At 36.3% G+C, this 16,680-nt stretch overlaps 1 protein-coding gene across 3 annotated transcripts in view; it reads right to left on the bottom strand.

Annotated features, from left to right (window-relative positions):
- Nucleotides 1-8,423: 8,423 nt before the first annotated feature.
- The window catches only part of LOC148065100 (protein sidekick-2-like), a 190,917-nt gene continuing 182,660 nt past the window's right edge, over nucleotides 8,424-16,680 (bottom strand). For all 3 annotated transcript variants that reach the window (XM_087808747.1, XM_087808745.1, XM_087808746.1), the window contains one exon: nucleotides 8,424-10,026. In XM_087808747.1, coding sequence (XP_087664873.1) covers nucleotides 9,610-10,026 — 417 coding nt within the window. In that variant the 3' untranslated portion in view covers nucleotides 8,424-9,609. The remainder of the gene's footprint in view (nucleotides 10,027-16,680) is intronic.

Here is a 16,680-nt window from a genome sequence, read left to right on the forward strand (position 1 = left end):
TTTTTGACCTGGTTGTCTGTGAAAGGCACTTTACAAATAAAGATGACTTATTTACTTGCATCTTATTTTGTACATGATCAATGTTTGTATGACTTGTTTTCATCTTAAATAAAATATTATTCTTTTTATTATGGTTGTTGTTGTTGTTGTTGTTGTTGTTGTTGTTGTTGTTATTATACGTAAGATTTTAAGTTTAAATGGTTTCTGATTCTGAAATGTAAAATCATTATAACTTAAACTAGAATGGGAGATACATGTTCATTTTCATCCAGTATGTATTTTAGCTGTATATTGCCTTTGTTTGTTAAAGCGCTTTGTGACTCTGGCCTAGAAAAAGGCGCTTTACAAATAACCTTTACTTTACTTTACTTTACTTTACTTTACTTTACTTTACACTGTATTATTATGCTTTTGTTTCTTATTAAATAGATAAAAACACTAAATAAACCTCTTCAACTCTGATCATTTAATACAGTAATACAAATAATAATGGTAAAAATATTAATACAAAAATTGTTTTGACATTTTTATTATTAAATGGATATAATTTTTCACCCATAATCACTTTGGCATATCTTTATATAAAACAATTATTTTATGCAATACATGTATAAATTGACTAAAATAATGATCTACGACATTATTTTTAAGAAACCTGCCATTTGTATTAACAAAGTACTGTAGTTCAAATCAATGTAATTTATCTTTTAGATGATAAATTATAGTTGAATTAAAATACCTGGCCTGAGAAAAGCACTTTATTAATAATAATTACTTACTTTTAAAAAACATTACAAAAATGATTTGCAAAATTCTCACTTTTGTACTTTCAGACTAGAATATACTGCTAAAATATTTATTCATTGTAGGTTTTTTGATGATATTAAATCAATAAGTGACACGTAGAAACCAGTAGAAACTAAAAAAAAAGGTTTTAAATGATTTGATGGACAGTTTTCATTCCATCATCGCCTTATCAGGAGAGAAGAACGCTTGATGTTGATCCGAGGACAAACGTGTGGAGTGTCCAGTGAAATCACTAATCACTCCCGACGACCGCCAACGTGTCGATACAAGCGTGTTAATCTCTTCCTTCTCCGACAGGAGTGTCCGACTCTAGTCATTTCCTGCCTCTGGCCGGCTTCCCAGCCCGGCCCAGACAGCTGATGACCGCTCCGAGATGGGACTTTGATTGCCGTGACCTTTCGTCCCGGATCGAGCCGCGCTCAAGTTTTTATGAGTCATTTCTAATACAAGATCTGGCTGTAAATCATTTAAGCTACCATACAACAAAAAAATGAACTTCCTGTTCACTCCAGTGTCCAAGTTACTGGTCAGTGAGTTCATGTTACTCCCTAATCTGGTCACAGCAAGTGTGAGGAGAAGAAAACAAACACTTCCTGTCTTGAGTTTAAACTGCATTGTTATGTAAAGTGAAGCGATTCTTGCTTTTTAGACACAGAAATGTAATTTCAGTTGAGATTCTAGATACTTTTTTGTAAACTTGTATTGTTTCCTCACCATAATATTGTTTTTGTGTTTATGAAAAACAAGCTTGCGTATAAAATAGTATTTTGTCTTCTAAGTAAAATGTTTTGCATTGTCGCGCTTTTATTTATTGTGTTGAATCGTACGTCTTTATTTTGTCATTTTTTTAAATCATTTAAAAATCAAATGTATTTATTTTATAGTGTCTTTTTTGTCTGGGTAAATAAATCAATATATAAGGATAACATATAGCATTAGCAGAATGAGTGCACGAATGCTCCTACCCAGGTGCAAAACAAATAGACTCAGGGACTCATTCATTCCTCGGGCTATTAAATTGTACAATTCTGAGTTCGGGGGCAGGAGTGGAGTGAAAGTATCTGGATGTTTTGTTCTATGTTAGTCTTTGTATCCTTTGTCTTTGTTGTTTTTCTTTGATTTATGTTCTTTGTCTTTATCTTTAGACTTAGATTGTATCATCATCATCATCATCATCATCTTCATCTTGTTCTTCCTCTTTATGTTCTTCTTCTTATTTTATTTGTATGTATTATTTTTTATTTTTTATTGTTTATGAAAAATTGCTGGCTATTGGAAAAAAACAATTTCTCGAAGGAGACCTCCTGAGGGATCAATAAAGTTTTACCTTACCTTACCTTTACCTTATATGTGTTGCACTAAAACTTTAATTCAATTTAGGATGAATTATTAAATTAAAAATAAAACTGATAAAATAAAGCACAATACTGTCAAATAGTGAAATATTTAAAGAATTAAATCAAATTAAAATTCACATTTTAATTTAAACAGTTTAACTAGAGTATTTACAATAAAAAAAATACAATTTGTTACTTGATTTAAAAAGGTAAATCTTTCCAAAGTATTTCAATAAATTAATGAAAAATAAAGCAAGATACTGCATAAAAGTGATAAATAATTACATGAATAAATAATTTAATTTAATTTTCACAGTTAAATGAAAATGTTAAAACAATAGGTATTCATATCAGAGGTTGAACATTTGCATAATAAGGGGCGTGGCTAACACATTAGCCACGTGAGCTTTAAGATTAAAAGGTGGTGGTAATACTTATATTGCTACATATGTCATTGTATAATAATGTCTGCGTCAGCCTTATATTTGATATAGCTTTGTGAAATATTTGTTTGTGTTATTAAATGTATTATTAAAAAATAAATTTTAAAAATGGCACATTATTTTAAATTTGCGATTTTATGTAAGAAGCAAATTCAGTGAAAAATAAATAATTCTAATATAATATTAATGTATTTGTATTTTTTAAAAAACGAGTTAAAATAATAATTAAATTCCAGGTCCAACATAGAAAATAACTTTCAATTATTTTCAAATTCTTATGCTGTGTCTCAAATCGCATACTAGCGTACTAAAAGTTAGTATTTTTAGTGCGTTAGTGCGTCTCAATTCTTAGTATGCGAAATGTAGTGCGCCATGCACACTAAATTGGCGTACTAACACGCCCACAAAACTGAGTATGGTTCGATGGACACTAAACACACTAAACAGCCGCCATCTTAGTGACGTTTTAAACGGAAGTTACGTCATATATAAATGCATATATATTCATATACTTACAGGTGCATTTTCAGCAGCAGTAGGAGGATAAACATGTCAGCTTAAATATCTCGCGATTATTTAGATTCTCATATTTTTTCTTTATTTCTTTTTCCAAAGTTGCAATACGTGCTGCCAGCAGGTGGCGGCGATAGCGTTCAAACAGCTGGTTGAAACATTGTTAAATAGAAGTAGAAGAAGAAGCTGTCATGTGATCTCCGGTTAGTGTGTAGCAGCAGAGTTTGATTTGAGATGTACTATCTGTGGAGAATTTGCGTACTAGTTAGTTCGTACACTAAACTGATGCATACTAACTTCTAGCATACTAAGAGTAGTATGCGATTTGAGACACAGCATTAGATTAAAAATAAATATATATATATACATTTCTTTAAAATGTTAAACATTACATCTTGGACTGTGTTCAACAACACGAAGTTGTAGAAACCTCTCTTCACGCTGCCTCACTGAACTCATGTTCATTTAATAACATCTGAATGTTTGTCTGGTTCATTATCAGAAACAATATTTTTAATGAGCATCACGAGCAGAAGCTGCTGTTGTGTCCCATTTATTTAACAAACCAAACAAGGTGTAAATTATGCAGTGATCAGACGTGCTCATAAACATCTGAATGTTTCATTTCAGTTTGTTACATCAGATGCTCAGACTTCATGATGGACACGACTAAACCCATGTTGGGACAAGAGGAAGACACAGTGAAGGCGATGGGGGGGGTCTCACCTGGAGACTGAAGAGAACTTTGGAAAAGTTTTGTTTCTCGGCCCCAAGGGGAAAAAAGTTTCAACACCGCCCTTGTGACCCATTTCCAATGAATTCAAGAAAGTGCCCAAATCTGCTGAGCGAGGCCAGAAACGTAGACACAAATCACAGCCGGAGTGTGTGCCAGCGTCATCAAAGGAGACAGTCCGTGGACGTGGCTGGACACCAGAGATCCAATTAAAGCCGGCGAGTTAGCGACTGAATGCTAAACACGAGACCGAGAAACAGAGATGACCTCCGAGAGACCTCTGTGCCGTCTACGGTTCGGGGTAAACAACATCGCTGAGGGGCATTGTGGGAATTTTTGCCTCCTTAAATATGTTTGATTCGTCGATGAATTTGACATAAAAAGTCATGTGTGACTCGTTCGCTTTAAGTCAACACTTTTAACTGAAAAGTGTTTTGATTTGTAATTTGCTGTGGTGACGCCGGGAAAGAGGCGGAGCTTCGGCAGGTTGACGTATGATTGGTTCATAAACCACTCCCTTTATTATCCAAATTTAGCAACACTGATGACCATGAATATAATCAAAAGATAGGTTTTTTTTAAATTATATCAAAGACCCAAGATATTCCTTAAAACCAGGCAGTAAATTCGTTTTTTTTGTGTGTCTTCTGCCAGCCTCAAGTGGACACACAATGAACTGCAACTACACAAGAAATACATTTTCTTGGTCTTGGCATAGACTGCATAAAAGGAGGTAGCGTCTGTGACATCACTCCGTTACAGTATTTTGGGTTTGGTGCAAATTTGCTGTGGCGGCCATCTTGGAAATGGCAGGTTTATCCATACTTCAGAAAAAAAGAGAGGAAGGTTTAGCAGGTTCTATTATAATTGGGTGATAAGCCACACCGCTTTAAGATGGTTATTTAGGAAAATTGATGAACAGGAATGTAATAAAAAGGAACATGACTTCAAGTCTTCCCGCAGCCAGCCTCAAGTGGACATTCAATGAACTGCAATTTGTTTCAATTTGCAAAAACTCGAGACTTTTTCTGTGGAACGGAAATATAATTAAAAGGGAAAAGTCAAAACAAATTCAATCTAAGAGACTAAGTGTTTACATGACTTCCGGTCTTACTGAAACCAGCCCCATGTGGACATTTCATGAACTGCGGCACTTTGCGAAAACACTTTTTCTTGGTCTGAAAGAGTGGGGGCTGAACTACGTGTGGGCGCTAAAACCACGTCTATTAATCTCAAAGATGATGTCGCTAATATGTGTCAACCACTACCCTTATTATGAGAATTCACAAAAACTGCTAACAGGAATAAAATAAAAAAGGTAAATTTATACCTAAGATGCTTTTCAAAACCAGGCCTTTAATTTGATTTGTTTTCTTTCAGCTCTTTGTTTAAATTGCTTTCCGTCTTCCTGCTTCCTGCAATTTCTTTTTTGTTCTACCTCATTGGCTAACTTTTTTAAAACCAGATTTTACCCCTTAGTTCTTGGTCAATCATTCTTGTTTCATGTCAGTCTTGGGCATCAGAGGAAGTATCTAGACTGTTGGCCTGCAATTGCCGGTTCAATTTATTGTTAACAAGTCTATTAATAATTACGCCGTTCATTTTTTTGGGGGCTCATGTCCGTAAAAGTCATTTTATTCTCAGTAGTTATAATTATCTGTACTTTTACATGGACAAATAATTTTTAATTTCAATGACATTTTACTCTCAGAATAATGTTATTTATTTCGACTTTTTCAAAGAGAAATATTTATTCATTTTCATGACAATTTATTATTATTATTTACTCATCTCAGGAAAATGGTTTTACATTTACAAGACAAATATTTCTATATTATATATATACATATTCTAAATTGTATTATTAGCATAATTCTATTAATTGGACATTAAACATTATATATGGAGTGAAAGTATCTGGATGTTCTGTTCTATGTTAGTCTTTGTATCCTTTGTCTTTGTTGTTTTTCTTTGATCTATGTTCTTTGTCTTTATCTTTACACTTACATTGTGTCATCATGTTCTTTTTCTTTATTTTCTTGTTCTTATCTTATTTTTAATTTATTATTTTTTATTGTTTATGAAAAATTTCTGGCTATTGGAAAAAAAAACAATTTTTCAACAAAGTTTTACCTTACCTTACCTTATATTCTCTGTATAATTCTATCAACTGTTTATTTATTTCCATGAAATTTTAATCCCAGAATAATTGTATTTCTTTTACTTTTTCAAGAACAAATGTTTATTTATTCATATCACATTTTAATCACAGAATAATTGTATTTATTTCTTCTTTTTCAAGGACAAATGTTTATTTATTTCAATAACATTTTAATCCCAGAATAATTGTATTTTTTTTTCTACTTTTTAAATACAATTTTCTTTATTTACTTCTATGACATTTTAATCCCAGAGTAATTAAACTTATTTCTCCTTTTTCAAGGACAAATGTTTATTTATTCCGATCACATTTGAATCCCAGAATAATTGTATTTATTTCTACTTTTTCAAGAACAAATGTTTATTTATTTCGATCACATTTTAATCCCAGAATATTTGTATTTATTTCTACTTTCTACAGTAAATACAAATTATTATTTACTTCTATGACATTTCAATAACCTTTTATAACAATTCTGTGTACAATTTCTCTCCTTATTCCTTACTTTTTGACCTTTTGAGTTTCCTCTGAACCACCAAGACATCACAGATAATTATCTAAGCCCCTTAGTTTTCTTATGCGTTTTTTTTTTTTTTCCAATTTTCCATTTGACTTCCTCCGCGAACGACAATCTCCCACAATCGGAATGAGGACAAGCTTTGTTTTCCACGTGGTCCCGAGAGCGGACGTCAAAACTGAGATTTGGACAAATTAGCTGATGTGTGCGTTCCTTGTCGTCGGGGGAAACCAGAACGGGAAAACAAGGGGCCGCTAATTTGGAAAACTGTTATTCGGTTGGTAATTCCATTTGTGTTGGTGTTCATAGCAGCGCCGACAATGGCGAAAACAAGCTCTGACGTTTCTAGTTGTACTATTAAATCCCTCGCCGCCGTCTCGGGCGATGTTTCAAACGCTTAACTTCCTCCTCGTTTTTTTTCCTTTTCTGTCTCCTCCCAGTCCTCTTTATAAAGATCAATGTTTTCCCGGCCTGGACTAAGGAGATTACCCAGACACCCCCTCTTCCCCTCCCTCGGCTTTTCAGCATGCTTGCGCTGGATCAGGTTCGTCTCCAAAAAAAAGAAAAATTTGACTTGTAAGTCTCTCATGCCTCTGTGCATCCTAATGATCCGGGTGTCGGAAGGTGTCTGGGAATCAGGTCATTTATTCAAGCGCCGGCAGAGGATCAAATGTCATTTATATTTCACTTTGATTCTTGTAGCGTGAAACTTTGCTCTTTTGTACAGCTTTTAGTGGCAGCTCTGCGTGACATTTGCCACTTGAACGAGTGAATCCTCGCTGTATGATTTTGAAACCCCGGGAGGAAATCGGAGTGTCTCGCGAACATACTGTTCTCTAGTAAGACAGACGGTTGCTTTTGACACGGAATCGAACCTGCAACCTTCTTGCTGTAAAGAAGCTCAAAACATAGTGAAAATTAAAATGTTTTCCATCACCTCACCTGCCGGAGGATAACTATAAAAATGAAGGTAAAAAAGAACATTATTATACAATAAATTATGTAGCAATATGAGTCGTAAAATATATTATTTTTAAATGTTTGATTTGAAATGTTTGCATAAAGAATAAAACACAGGAATTACCTAAAATATAAATGAATCTCCGCAAAATAAATAAATGAAATGATTATTCATGATGATTTAAAAAGTGGAGTAAACACCTGCTTCCAAACTTTGGCTATAAATCCATACAAATAAAGGAAGAAAAAGTCAGGAACTGACTCGTGTTTGTTGTTAAACATGTGTCTTAGTTACGCTAATATGAAAACCATTACTTTTATATTGTGCAGGTTGGCTTAAAATGGAATCTAACCTGCAACCTTTTTGCTGTAAGAACTGTCAAAACACAGAACAATTAAACTTTTTCAGCTGCCATCGGATGAATATATAATAATGGGAAATAAAAATGTAAAGTTAGCTTTAGTAAATAATTATTAGTAATCATTATACATTAATAAAAAAGTAAATAAGAAAAATACAACATGATTGTCACTATGAATCAACAAATGTGTGAGTGTGAGTTTTTCTGAAAGATTTGCACGCAAAAACAAACGACTGTATTTCGTTAAATAAAAATGAATCTTAGCATCACAGCAAAATAAATAAATGATTCAACACAGGATGCAAGTAAGAACCAGAATTTAAAAATTGATCCTGAAAGAAACTGGCAGCCAGTGAAGAGTTTTAAGGATCAGGGAAATGTGAGTTCTTCTACTAGAGCGGGTCAGAATTCTCGCTGAGTTTTGTAGTAACTGAAGGCGAGACAAATCCTTCTTGTTTAGAAAATAAACTGTTAAAATAGTCTAAAGAACTACCTCTGATTGCCCCTGGCCAGTTGAATTTGAGACCCCTTGAATACTACAGCTGAAAAAGTACATTGGAAGCCAGAGAAAAACTAACCAAGCAAAGGCATTACAAAATAGAATAATTTATTCAAGAGCGCTATCATGAGTAGATCCATAGTTTTTCTTCATCATGTACACAGTGATGATCACATTGAAGTTTTGACAAATGTGTTTGTACAGCAGGGATGCTACAGGACGATGTCGCCGCCGCCCCCCCCCCCACCTCAACTCCTCGTCAAAGTAACAACGAAAGTGAGGTTAAAAAAAACAACAAAAAAAACATCATCACATTTCAACGCATCGTTGTCACTTCATGATATCGTACAGTTTCACTGCAGCTTGTTGTGTCGAACACATGTAAACAGTTTTTCTCGTGATGTAACCTGCACACCAATTGGTTTGTACATACTATTCTTTTTTGTCAGATTTACATTATGATTTTCTCAACAGCGGCCTCCGTACTTTTCATTTCGCGAGTGGATGTGACGGTGAGTATAGTTGTGCTTTTCTTGTGTAGTGTTTCTACAGTTCGCACCGAAAAAAAACAGATCCGTCGTCTTCACTGCACACCGTCGACAGAAATCCCCCAGAAACTACCGTCGAAAAAGTGCCACGATGCTTTAAAGTGATCGCGAAAAAAGTTCCGGTTTTTTTTTTAATCTTCTGGAGATGTCGAGCCTCAAGCCGATCGGTATAAATATCCGGTAAAACGATATGAGACAAGTACGTACAGTCAACACAGAATGCAGTTCCAACGATGATTAAGTAGAGCCGGGAAAGTGGAAGGCAGTCGAAGGGGCCACAGTGACCGTGGGTGCCTCGGCTCTTGGGTCAGAGTCCATTTCTCTCTATTAGTCTTTTTTTTCTTCTTCCCAACGTGACATTATTCCAGCCGGAGAGGCTATTTTCCCATCATCCACCATCAATCTGAAGAGTTTTTAAAGTAGTCCGTGCTCCTGGTGGGTCAACGAAAGGTCCTTCGTAAAGCTCTCTCGACGTGACGAATAAGAAAAGAGAACCACGTTTTCTTTCCTTCCCCTTGTTTGCGAGCCAACAAAAAAAAGTGTTCAAGCAATGGATTTAAACTTCCAAATGATTGTCTTTTTCGATAAAATACACGTCACATTTTCAGTCATACGCACTGCACACAGCCGTACACACATCCACACACTTGGGTAATACGCGGTAAATAAGATGTAAAAACCAAAAAAATTAAAAGGTCCTTTTTTTTTTTACAGAAGGAAAGATGGGGGTCAAACGAAAGAGGAGAAGCCAGCAGTAGGGGCTTGGGCGGCGCAGCCGAGGCTGCTGGGAGGCCTGTACAGGGTGCCGTGCTGACTCGGCGGCTCAGAGGAGAGCAGAGACGGGGTGGGAGTCCGGCTTCCCTTGGGCCTGAAGAGGGTCCCCTGTCCCTGCTGTGGCTGGGGGGACGCGGCGCTCTGCGGGAGCAGGGGAGGAAGCGGAGGCAAGGGGGGCACCGGCGGCGGGTGCTGCCTCGACTCCTGCTCCACCAGTTGGTCGGGCTGGGAGTAGCCGTAGGCCGGCGGGCGGCTGACCCCCTTCGGCTGCCGCCGCCACGAGTTGTAGTAGGTGGGGTCGCTGATGTAGTGGCTGACGAAGGAGTGCGTCTTGGGTCGGGTCTGGTCCACCTCGTACTCGCTGTCGCTCCCCTGCGATGGACAGATAAAGCAAATCCAAGACTCTGAGTTTGATACTTAGGAGTTAGCTTTGTGACCCTGGTCTAGAAAGGCGCTATATAAATAGACATTATTATTATTATTATTATGGTCCGTAAAGGCACCTACAGATGAAGGAACCTGATGTACTAAGGGTTTTTACGCACAAAAGAATTGCTAAGCAACCTTTCCACGTCAAAGTCCGTATGTATCAGCACTGGAAAGAGTGGTACAACGTTCATAATTCCCGCTCGGTCATTCATTTTAAGGTAAGGTAAGGTAAGGTAAAACTTTATTGATCCCTCAGGAGGTAAATTCGGGAAATTGTTTTTTTCCCAATAGCCACAGAAAATACAGCAATTTTTCATAAAAAATAAATTTAAATAAAATAATAACAAGAACATAAAGAGAAAGAACAAGATGATACAATCTAAGTCTAAAGATAAAGCATAGATTAAAAAAAAAAAACAACAAAGACAAAGGATACAAAGACTAACATAGAACAGAACATCATTATACTTTCACTCCACTCCTGCCCCCAAACTCACAATTGTACAATTTAATAGCCCGAGGAATGAATGAGTCCCTGAGTCTATTTGTTTTGCACCTGGGAAGGAGCATTCGTGCACTCATTCTGCTTCTCTGCTCACTGATGTCAATCTTCATCATCAATACACTTTAAGTTACTGATTTACACTTTTATTCTTGTTAAACCCTATTTTAAAACATTTCAAATAAGCCCCTGATCGTCTGTTAATAAAGTATTTGTGTTAATAACTATGTATATAAAATGTAAATATTTACACCGGAGCTCATCTGTAATATTTAAATGTAAGTATGTGGTCATGTCAGAAATTTATAAATGAACAAATCTAAACGGTTCAACCAGATTACATTTATGTTTTAATTTGTTTGTTATGATCGCGGAGAGGAAAATCACGGACTCTGCTTAATTTAAATATTATTTAAATATGTAAATGAGGGCGTGGAAAGGGACGAACAAGTCTGCGATTAATTCTACTTTGATTGGGATGTACGAAGAAAAAGTGCGTACATTCTTGTCGTGCACAGATTCAATCTGAATATTTTTGTGCTGCGTCATCTTCTGAATTTCAGCTTAAGGACATATTTAGTAGAAGATCTACGAACTTCTTAGTACATGAGGCCCCTGGTGTTTATGAAAACGATACAAAAAGTTAAGGACACTAACTAAAGAGGCATCAGGGCTTTAGCTCTTGAAAAAAAATGGCAACTTCATCAACAAAGAGACTTGCCAAAAGAGATCCCCTATACCCGGGTCCGGACCAAGTGTTCCACAAAGGGTCGCAGTGGACGCAGGTTTTTGGTTCTAACCAGTCAACCGACGAAAACCTCCACCCAAACCCGTCCCTTTTCCCCCTACCCTATATGATTTTGCCAACTCCTCAGAAAGGAGAGTCACTATCGTCTGGCTTAGAAATAAATAGTCAAAGACGCAGTAATTCCCCGGTTTGCATAATTAGTTTAACACGTGTGCAATACATTGGCAGCCTTTAGGGGGCGTGGAAGGAGCTACACTTCCAGGAATGTCATTGACCCCCTTTGAATGCTTTGTAATGGGGGAAGGAACGTGGTAGACACAAGGGTGTTCCACGTGTTCCCTTTTAGTGAATCAGGTCTGAAGGTCAGATTAGTTCAAACAAACTGTGCTTGAATGGTTGGAACAAAAACGTGCAAAACTGCAACTCCTTTGAGGAGTTAAAAGACCCCAATAATTCTGTACTTTCTGTCAAAAAAAAGTGGCTACAATTGTAGGTTTTCATAATTAAAGTATTCCAAGAGTAAATGGAAAGTCACCAGATTTAGCAAGACAGTCGGCAACACTTGTTTTCAGACCAAACTTAGGTCGCCTCGTGGAAATAAAAGTTCAGTCTGTTGACCGTGGACATATATTTACTTTTTTCTCGAAGGGTACAAACGATAGTTTGCTGCTCATTATAGTGAAAGAAAAGCCAAAGTTGGAGAGCTAATCTCACACTCTACCGACGACGACATTTGGCCTTAAAAGATAAGAGAGACTAATCTATGGCACTGTTTTTTAACCTTTGGGTTAACCTCAAGGGTCAAGGTGGCCCGAAAACCAAATGTGTTTACGCTATCCCTTGTGTTGTCCTTGGGTCAAGGTGAACAACTCCACCAGTGCATTTATGGAAGCCGGGGAGGTCGTTCACCTTGACAATGATACAACACAAGGGATACCACAAAAACACATTTGTTTTTACGGCCTTCGGGTCACCTTGACCCTGATATAACACAAGGGTTAAAAAGTTACAGTCCAAGTCAAGCAGAAACACAGCCGGGAGCAGTTGCAAGTTTTCAGTCGCTGGGAACTGATGGAAAGTCAACACTAGCTTAGCCAAACCAAAGAGTAACTTCATGGGTATATTGCTGGATGCTGATATTTGACTGGCAGTCAAATGGAAAAATGAGGGTTTAAAGTGCAAAACAAACGGCAGGTAATTGAGGCAAATTGGACTCAAAACAGAAGTCTTGACTTGCTGGAGTAGTTTCTGATACCACCGGCAAGAAAACCTGCTTCAATCAAATAGAGTAATTTTCAAATGCTTTTCAGTCACTTGGACGCGAGAGAGAATTCGTCAAACTAATTCCTGAATATGACTCGTATTTCTTGTTTTTGGCCGGGTGCAAGTTTTGCAAAAATTGCCGCTCCCTTATTCAGGCGTTCCAATTTGAACGCGGAATAAAGATGTCCTTTTAAAGGGCACCTAATGTGAAAACCCAAAATTTTGAAGTCGTCCTCTTCAACATGCAGTAGTTTGAAGTTAATTCCTGTGTCCCCCCGCTAGAAGCCCTAAATCAGTGAAGTATCTACATGTTAATCGTGAAACTAAATAATTATTTACGTAAATATGGTGTAATATGTGGTGTTACTTCTGCCTTTAGGCGATTTGTAATGTGTACATTAAGCAGCAAACCTTATTTTTAATTATTCGTTTTTGATGCACAAAACAGGAGTTTTAGGGGTGAATTTGAAATTTACGAGAGTCCTTGAATGCAACTTTTTGTGACCAATCAGAGCAGAGTGGGCGTGGTTGCTTTGACAAGATTTATGCTGTGTCTCAAATCGCATACTTCTCTTAGTATACTAGAAGTTAGTATTAATCAGTTTAGTGTACTACTAACTAATATGCAAATTCTCCACAGATAGTATGTCTCAAATCAAACACTGCCGCTACGCAACAGGAAATGACGCGACAGCTTCTTCTTCTTCTACTACTATTTAACGATCATTTCAAACAGCTGTTTGAACGCTATCGACACCTGCTGGCAGCACGTTTTGCAAGTTTGGAAAAAGAAATAAAGAAAAAATATGAGAATCGAAATATTCGCGAGATATTTAAGTTGGTATCAGCAGCGAAGACTTGTCATCCTTCTACTGCTGAAAATACCTGTAAGTATATGCATATATATATATATATATAAGCATATATATGCACATATATATGACGTAACTTCCGTTTAAAATGTGACTAAGATGGCGGCTGTTTAGGGTGGTTAGTGTCCATCGAACCATACTCAGTTTTGTGGGCGTGTTAGTACGCCAATTTAGTGTGCATGGCGTACTAAATTTTTCATACTAAGAATTGAGACACACTAACGCACTAAAAATACTAACTTTGAGTACGCTAGTATGTGATTTGAGACAGCATTATTCTACAGCCAAAACAGCGCATTCTAAGTGGGCGGGGCTTAAGCGTATTTTCTAATGTAAATATCTTTATTAAATGAGAGTTTTGTGCAAAAATAAACATACTGATGAGTATAATAGAGGTCCTAGAGCGTATTTTCTAATGGAAATATCTTTATTAAATGAGAGTTTTGTGCAAAAATAAACTTACTGATGAGTATAATAGATGTCCGAGAGCAAATTTTCTAATGTAAATATCTTTATTAAATGAGAGTTTTGTGCAAAAATGAACTTACTGATGAGTATAATAGAGGTCCTAGAGCCTATTTTATAATGTAAATATCTTTATTAAATGAGATTTTGGGGAAAAATGAACATACTGGTGAGTATAATAGAGGTCCTAGAGCCTATTTTATAATGTAAATATCTTTATTAAATGAGATTTTGGGGAAAAATGAACTTACTGATGAGTATAATAGAGGTCCTAGAGCCTATTTTATAATGTAAATATCTTTATTAAATGAGATTTTGGGGAAAAATAAACATACTGGTGAGTATAATAGAGGTCCTAAAACAATTAAATATACACTTAAATCAACACCTTAGGTGCCCTTTATATGAAATAGATACCGAATACGTTGTTGCTACCAAGAATAGTATCTAGATAATTAAAATTCTATAAGACGCTACGGCACAAGGACAAGGAAGCTAATAAACATCGACGCCGGGATCCATAACACGCCGTCTCACAGCGTAGGATAAAAAAAAAAGATGCGATAAAAAGAGCCGTCCCCACGATTGGGGCGGTGACAGCGCATCCAGGATTTATTAGCTCGTTCGCTGCTATTAAACCATCAGTCTTGTTTATGTGAGCCTCATTGTCTCCCAGGCACTGTACTTGTTGAGAAACACAAACATTTTTGAAAACGAGTGAGCAATTACTTCGCCGAAAACGTTACACAACCCGGTGTGCATTTGTATGACTGACAAGTGCTCGCCTTTTATTGCTCTTGTCAAGGCTAACAGATGCTGAAGCACCATTTATTTGCACAAGTGTCGGGTAAACAGTGGGAGGCTCTGCCGGCGTCGAACAATAACACCGGTTTTGAATCCCCGGAGAGAGAGAGAGAGAGAGAGAGAGTAAGAGAGAGTAAGAGAGAGAGACACAAACTGGGTTGAACAATGTTTTTGCCTGCGCTGGTACCAGATAAATTGGCCGGGGAGCCCGAGACGAGATGCAGGAAGACAGATGTTCCATGATCCCTCATGATCACTTTCGCTCTCTTTTGTATCACTTCTCATCACGCCGTGGCGCTCCAGATTAGATCGCGAGACGCCACCAACTTCCTGTTCCAATCAGACGTCGCATCAGAGACGGGAAAGAGTCCGTCGCACTTTCCTTTTCCCCAACGAGAGGATTTCTATTTATTAATTTGTTTTTTTTTTGCGATTCGCTTGCGTCAATAATGCAACCATGATTTAACATCTGCCTGGATTTTATGCATTCCAGCAACTCAGACATTGTGATTAAAAACAGATAATTGGTGGCTGTGATTGCTGGAAAATGAAGTGGAATGAAATTAAAAAGAATGAAATGGTTCAGTTTTCACAGGGGGGAAGTTTTTTTTGTTGTTTTTTTTCTTAATTTTATTTATCTCCACAATAACAAGCTGAACATGATCAGCATCTTTATTGAAACAAGGTCGATTTCTCTTTGTTTACCGCCTCATTAAATACTTATATCGGGAGAAAGAGCTTTTAGCTGTAATAGCACTTAATATGAGAGGGTCCCGGGTTGAATTCTAATCAACGTTCTCGGCGCAGACGCTCTACGTGTTTTATGTTTAAATGCGAGAGACTCGACAAATAGAATCTGGAGCTATTGATGAAGCTTCATGAAGCAGTGTCATGTTGTTTAGAGGTCAGTAGGTGGCGCCATCAGTTTAAAATTGATGTGATGTTTCATTAGAACAGTTGCTCAAAACAAAGGAAATAGTGCAGACACCGCCATCTAGTGGACTCTGAAAGTAATGACACTGTTTCATGAAGATTCATCAGACCGTCATAACATTTAGTCAAAGTCTTAAATTGTAAAACATTTTACACAAATAAGTACAGAATTAAAATGAAAAAATATCAGTTTAAATGCTGATTTTCTATAAGGATTTCACTTTCATTATAATTCATCTTTTAATACAATAAAGAAAATGTATTCAGATATTGTTCTTCAGTTATAACGCATGGTTTTTTATCCCCATATCAAGAGAACAAGGGCTGAGGTTATTAGTAAGTTGCTTTTTTAATTTAATAATAAACTTGCGAAAAATCCTTATTGGCTAAATGCAATGTGGTAATCATGTTTAAATGTGCAAATAGATTGTGTTGTATGGAAGTAGATCGGTGCCATCACAATATTAAATGGTTAAATTAAACATTTCAAATTGTTTTACATGTTGTATGTTTTTAAGCATCACATTGTTGAATTTGTAATCATTGAATAGTTGGATTAAATCAATTACATTTTTTGTTTGACACGTAAAATTTGATATTCTAATTCCAATAATTGAAAAACATATTTTAATAAATATAATCTTTTTTTTTTTTTAATTCATAGCATTTTTAATTCAATATAACAGTGCCACTTGAACTTCCTGTTCTTTATCAGAGATCTAAACATGCGGTACGCAGGCCATTTGCGGCCTGTTCCATTATATCATGCGGCCCTTAGGTTTATTAAGAATCACATCTTTGTACAATGTCAATTGGTTAAGAAATTAAAAAAAAAAAGTCAATTGTATAGCTTTGATTATCTGGTTCAAATTGATAGTAAAATACTTAGTAAATTATAACAAAAAATGAAGAATTTACACTGAAACAACAACATTTAAAGACGCTACGAAAAAAAACTACTTGATGATTATTATTCTGCTAAACTCACTTTATTTTTACTTCCCTGATGT

This window comes from Callionymus lyra, chromosome 15, assembly GCF_982586985.1.
Source record: "Callionymus lyra chromosome 15, fCalLyr1.hap1.1, whole genome shotgun sequence".
In the NCBI taxonomy this organism is placed as follows: domain Eukaryota; kingdom Metazoa; phylum Chordata; class Actinopteri; order Syngnathiformes; family Callionymidae; genus Callionymus; species Callionymus lyra.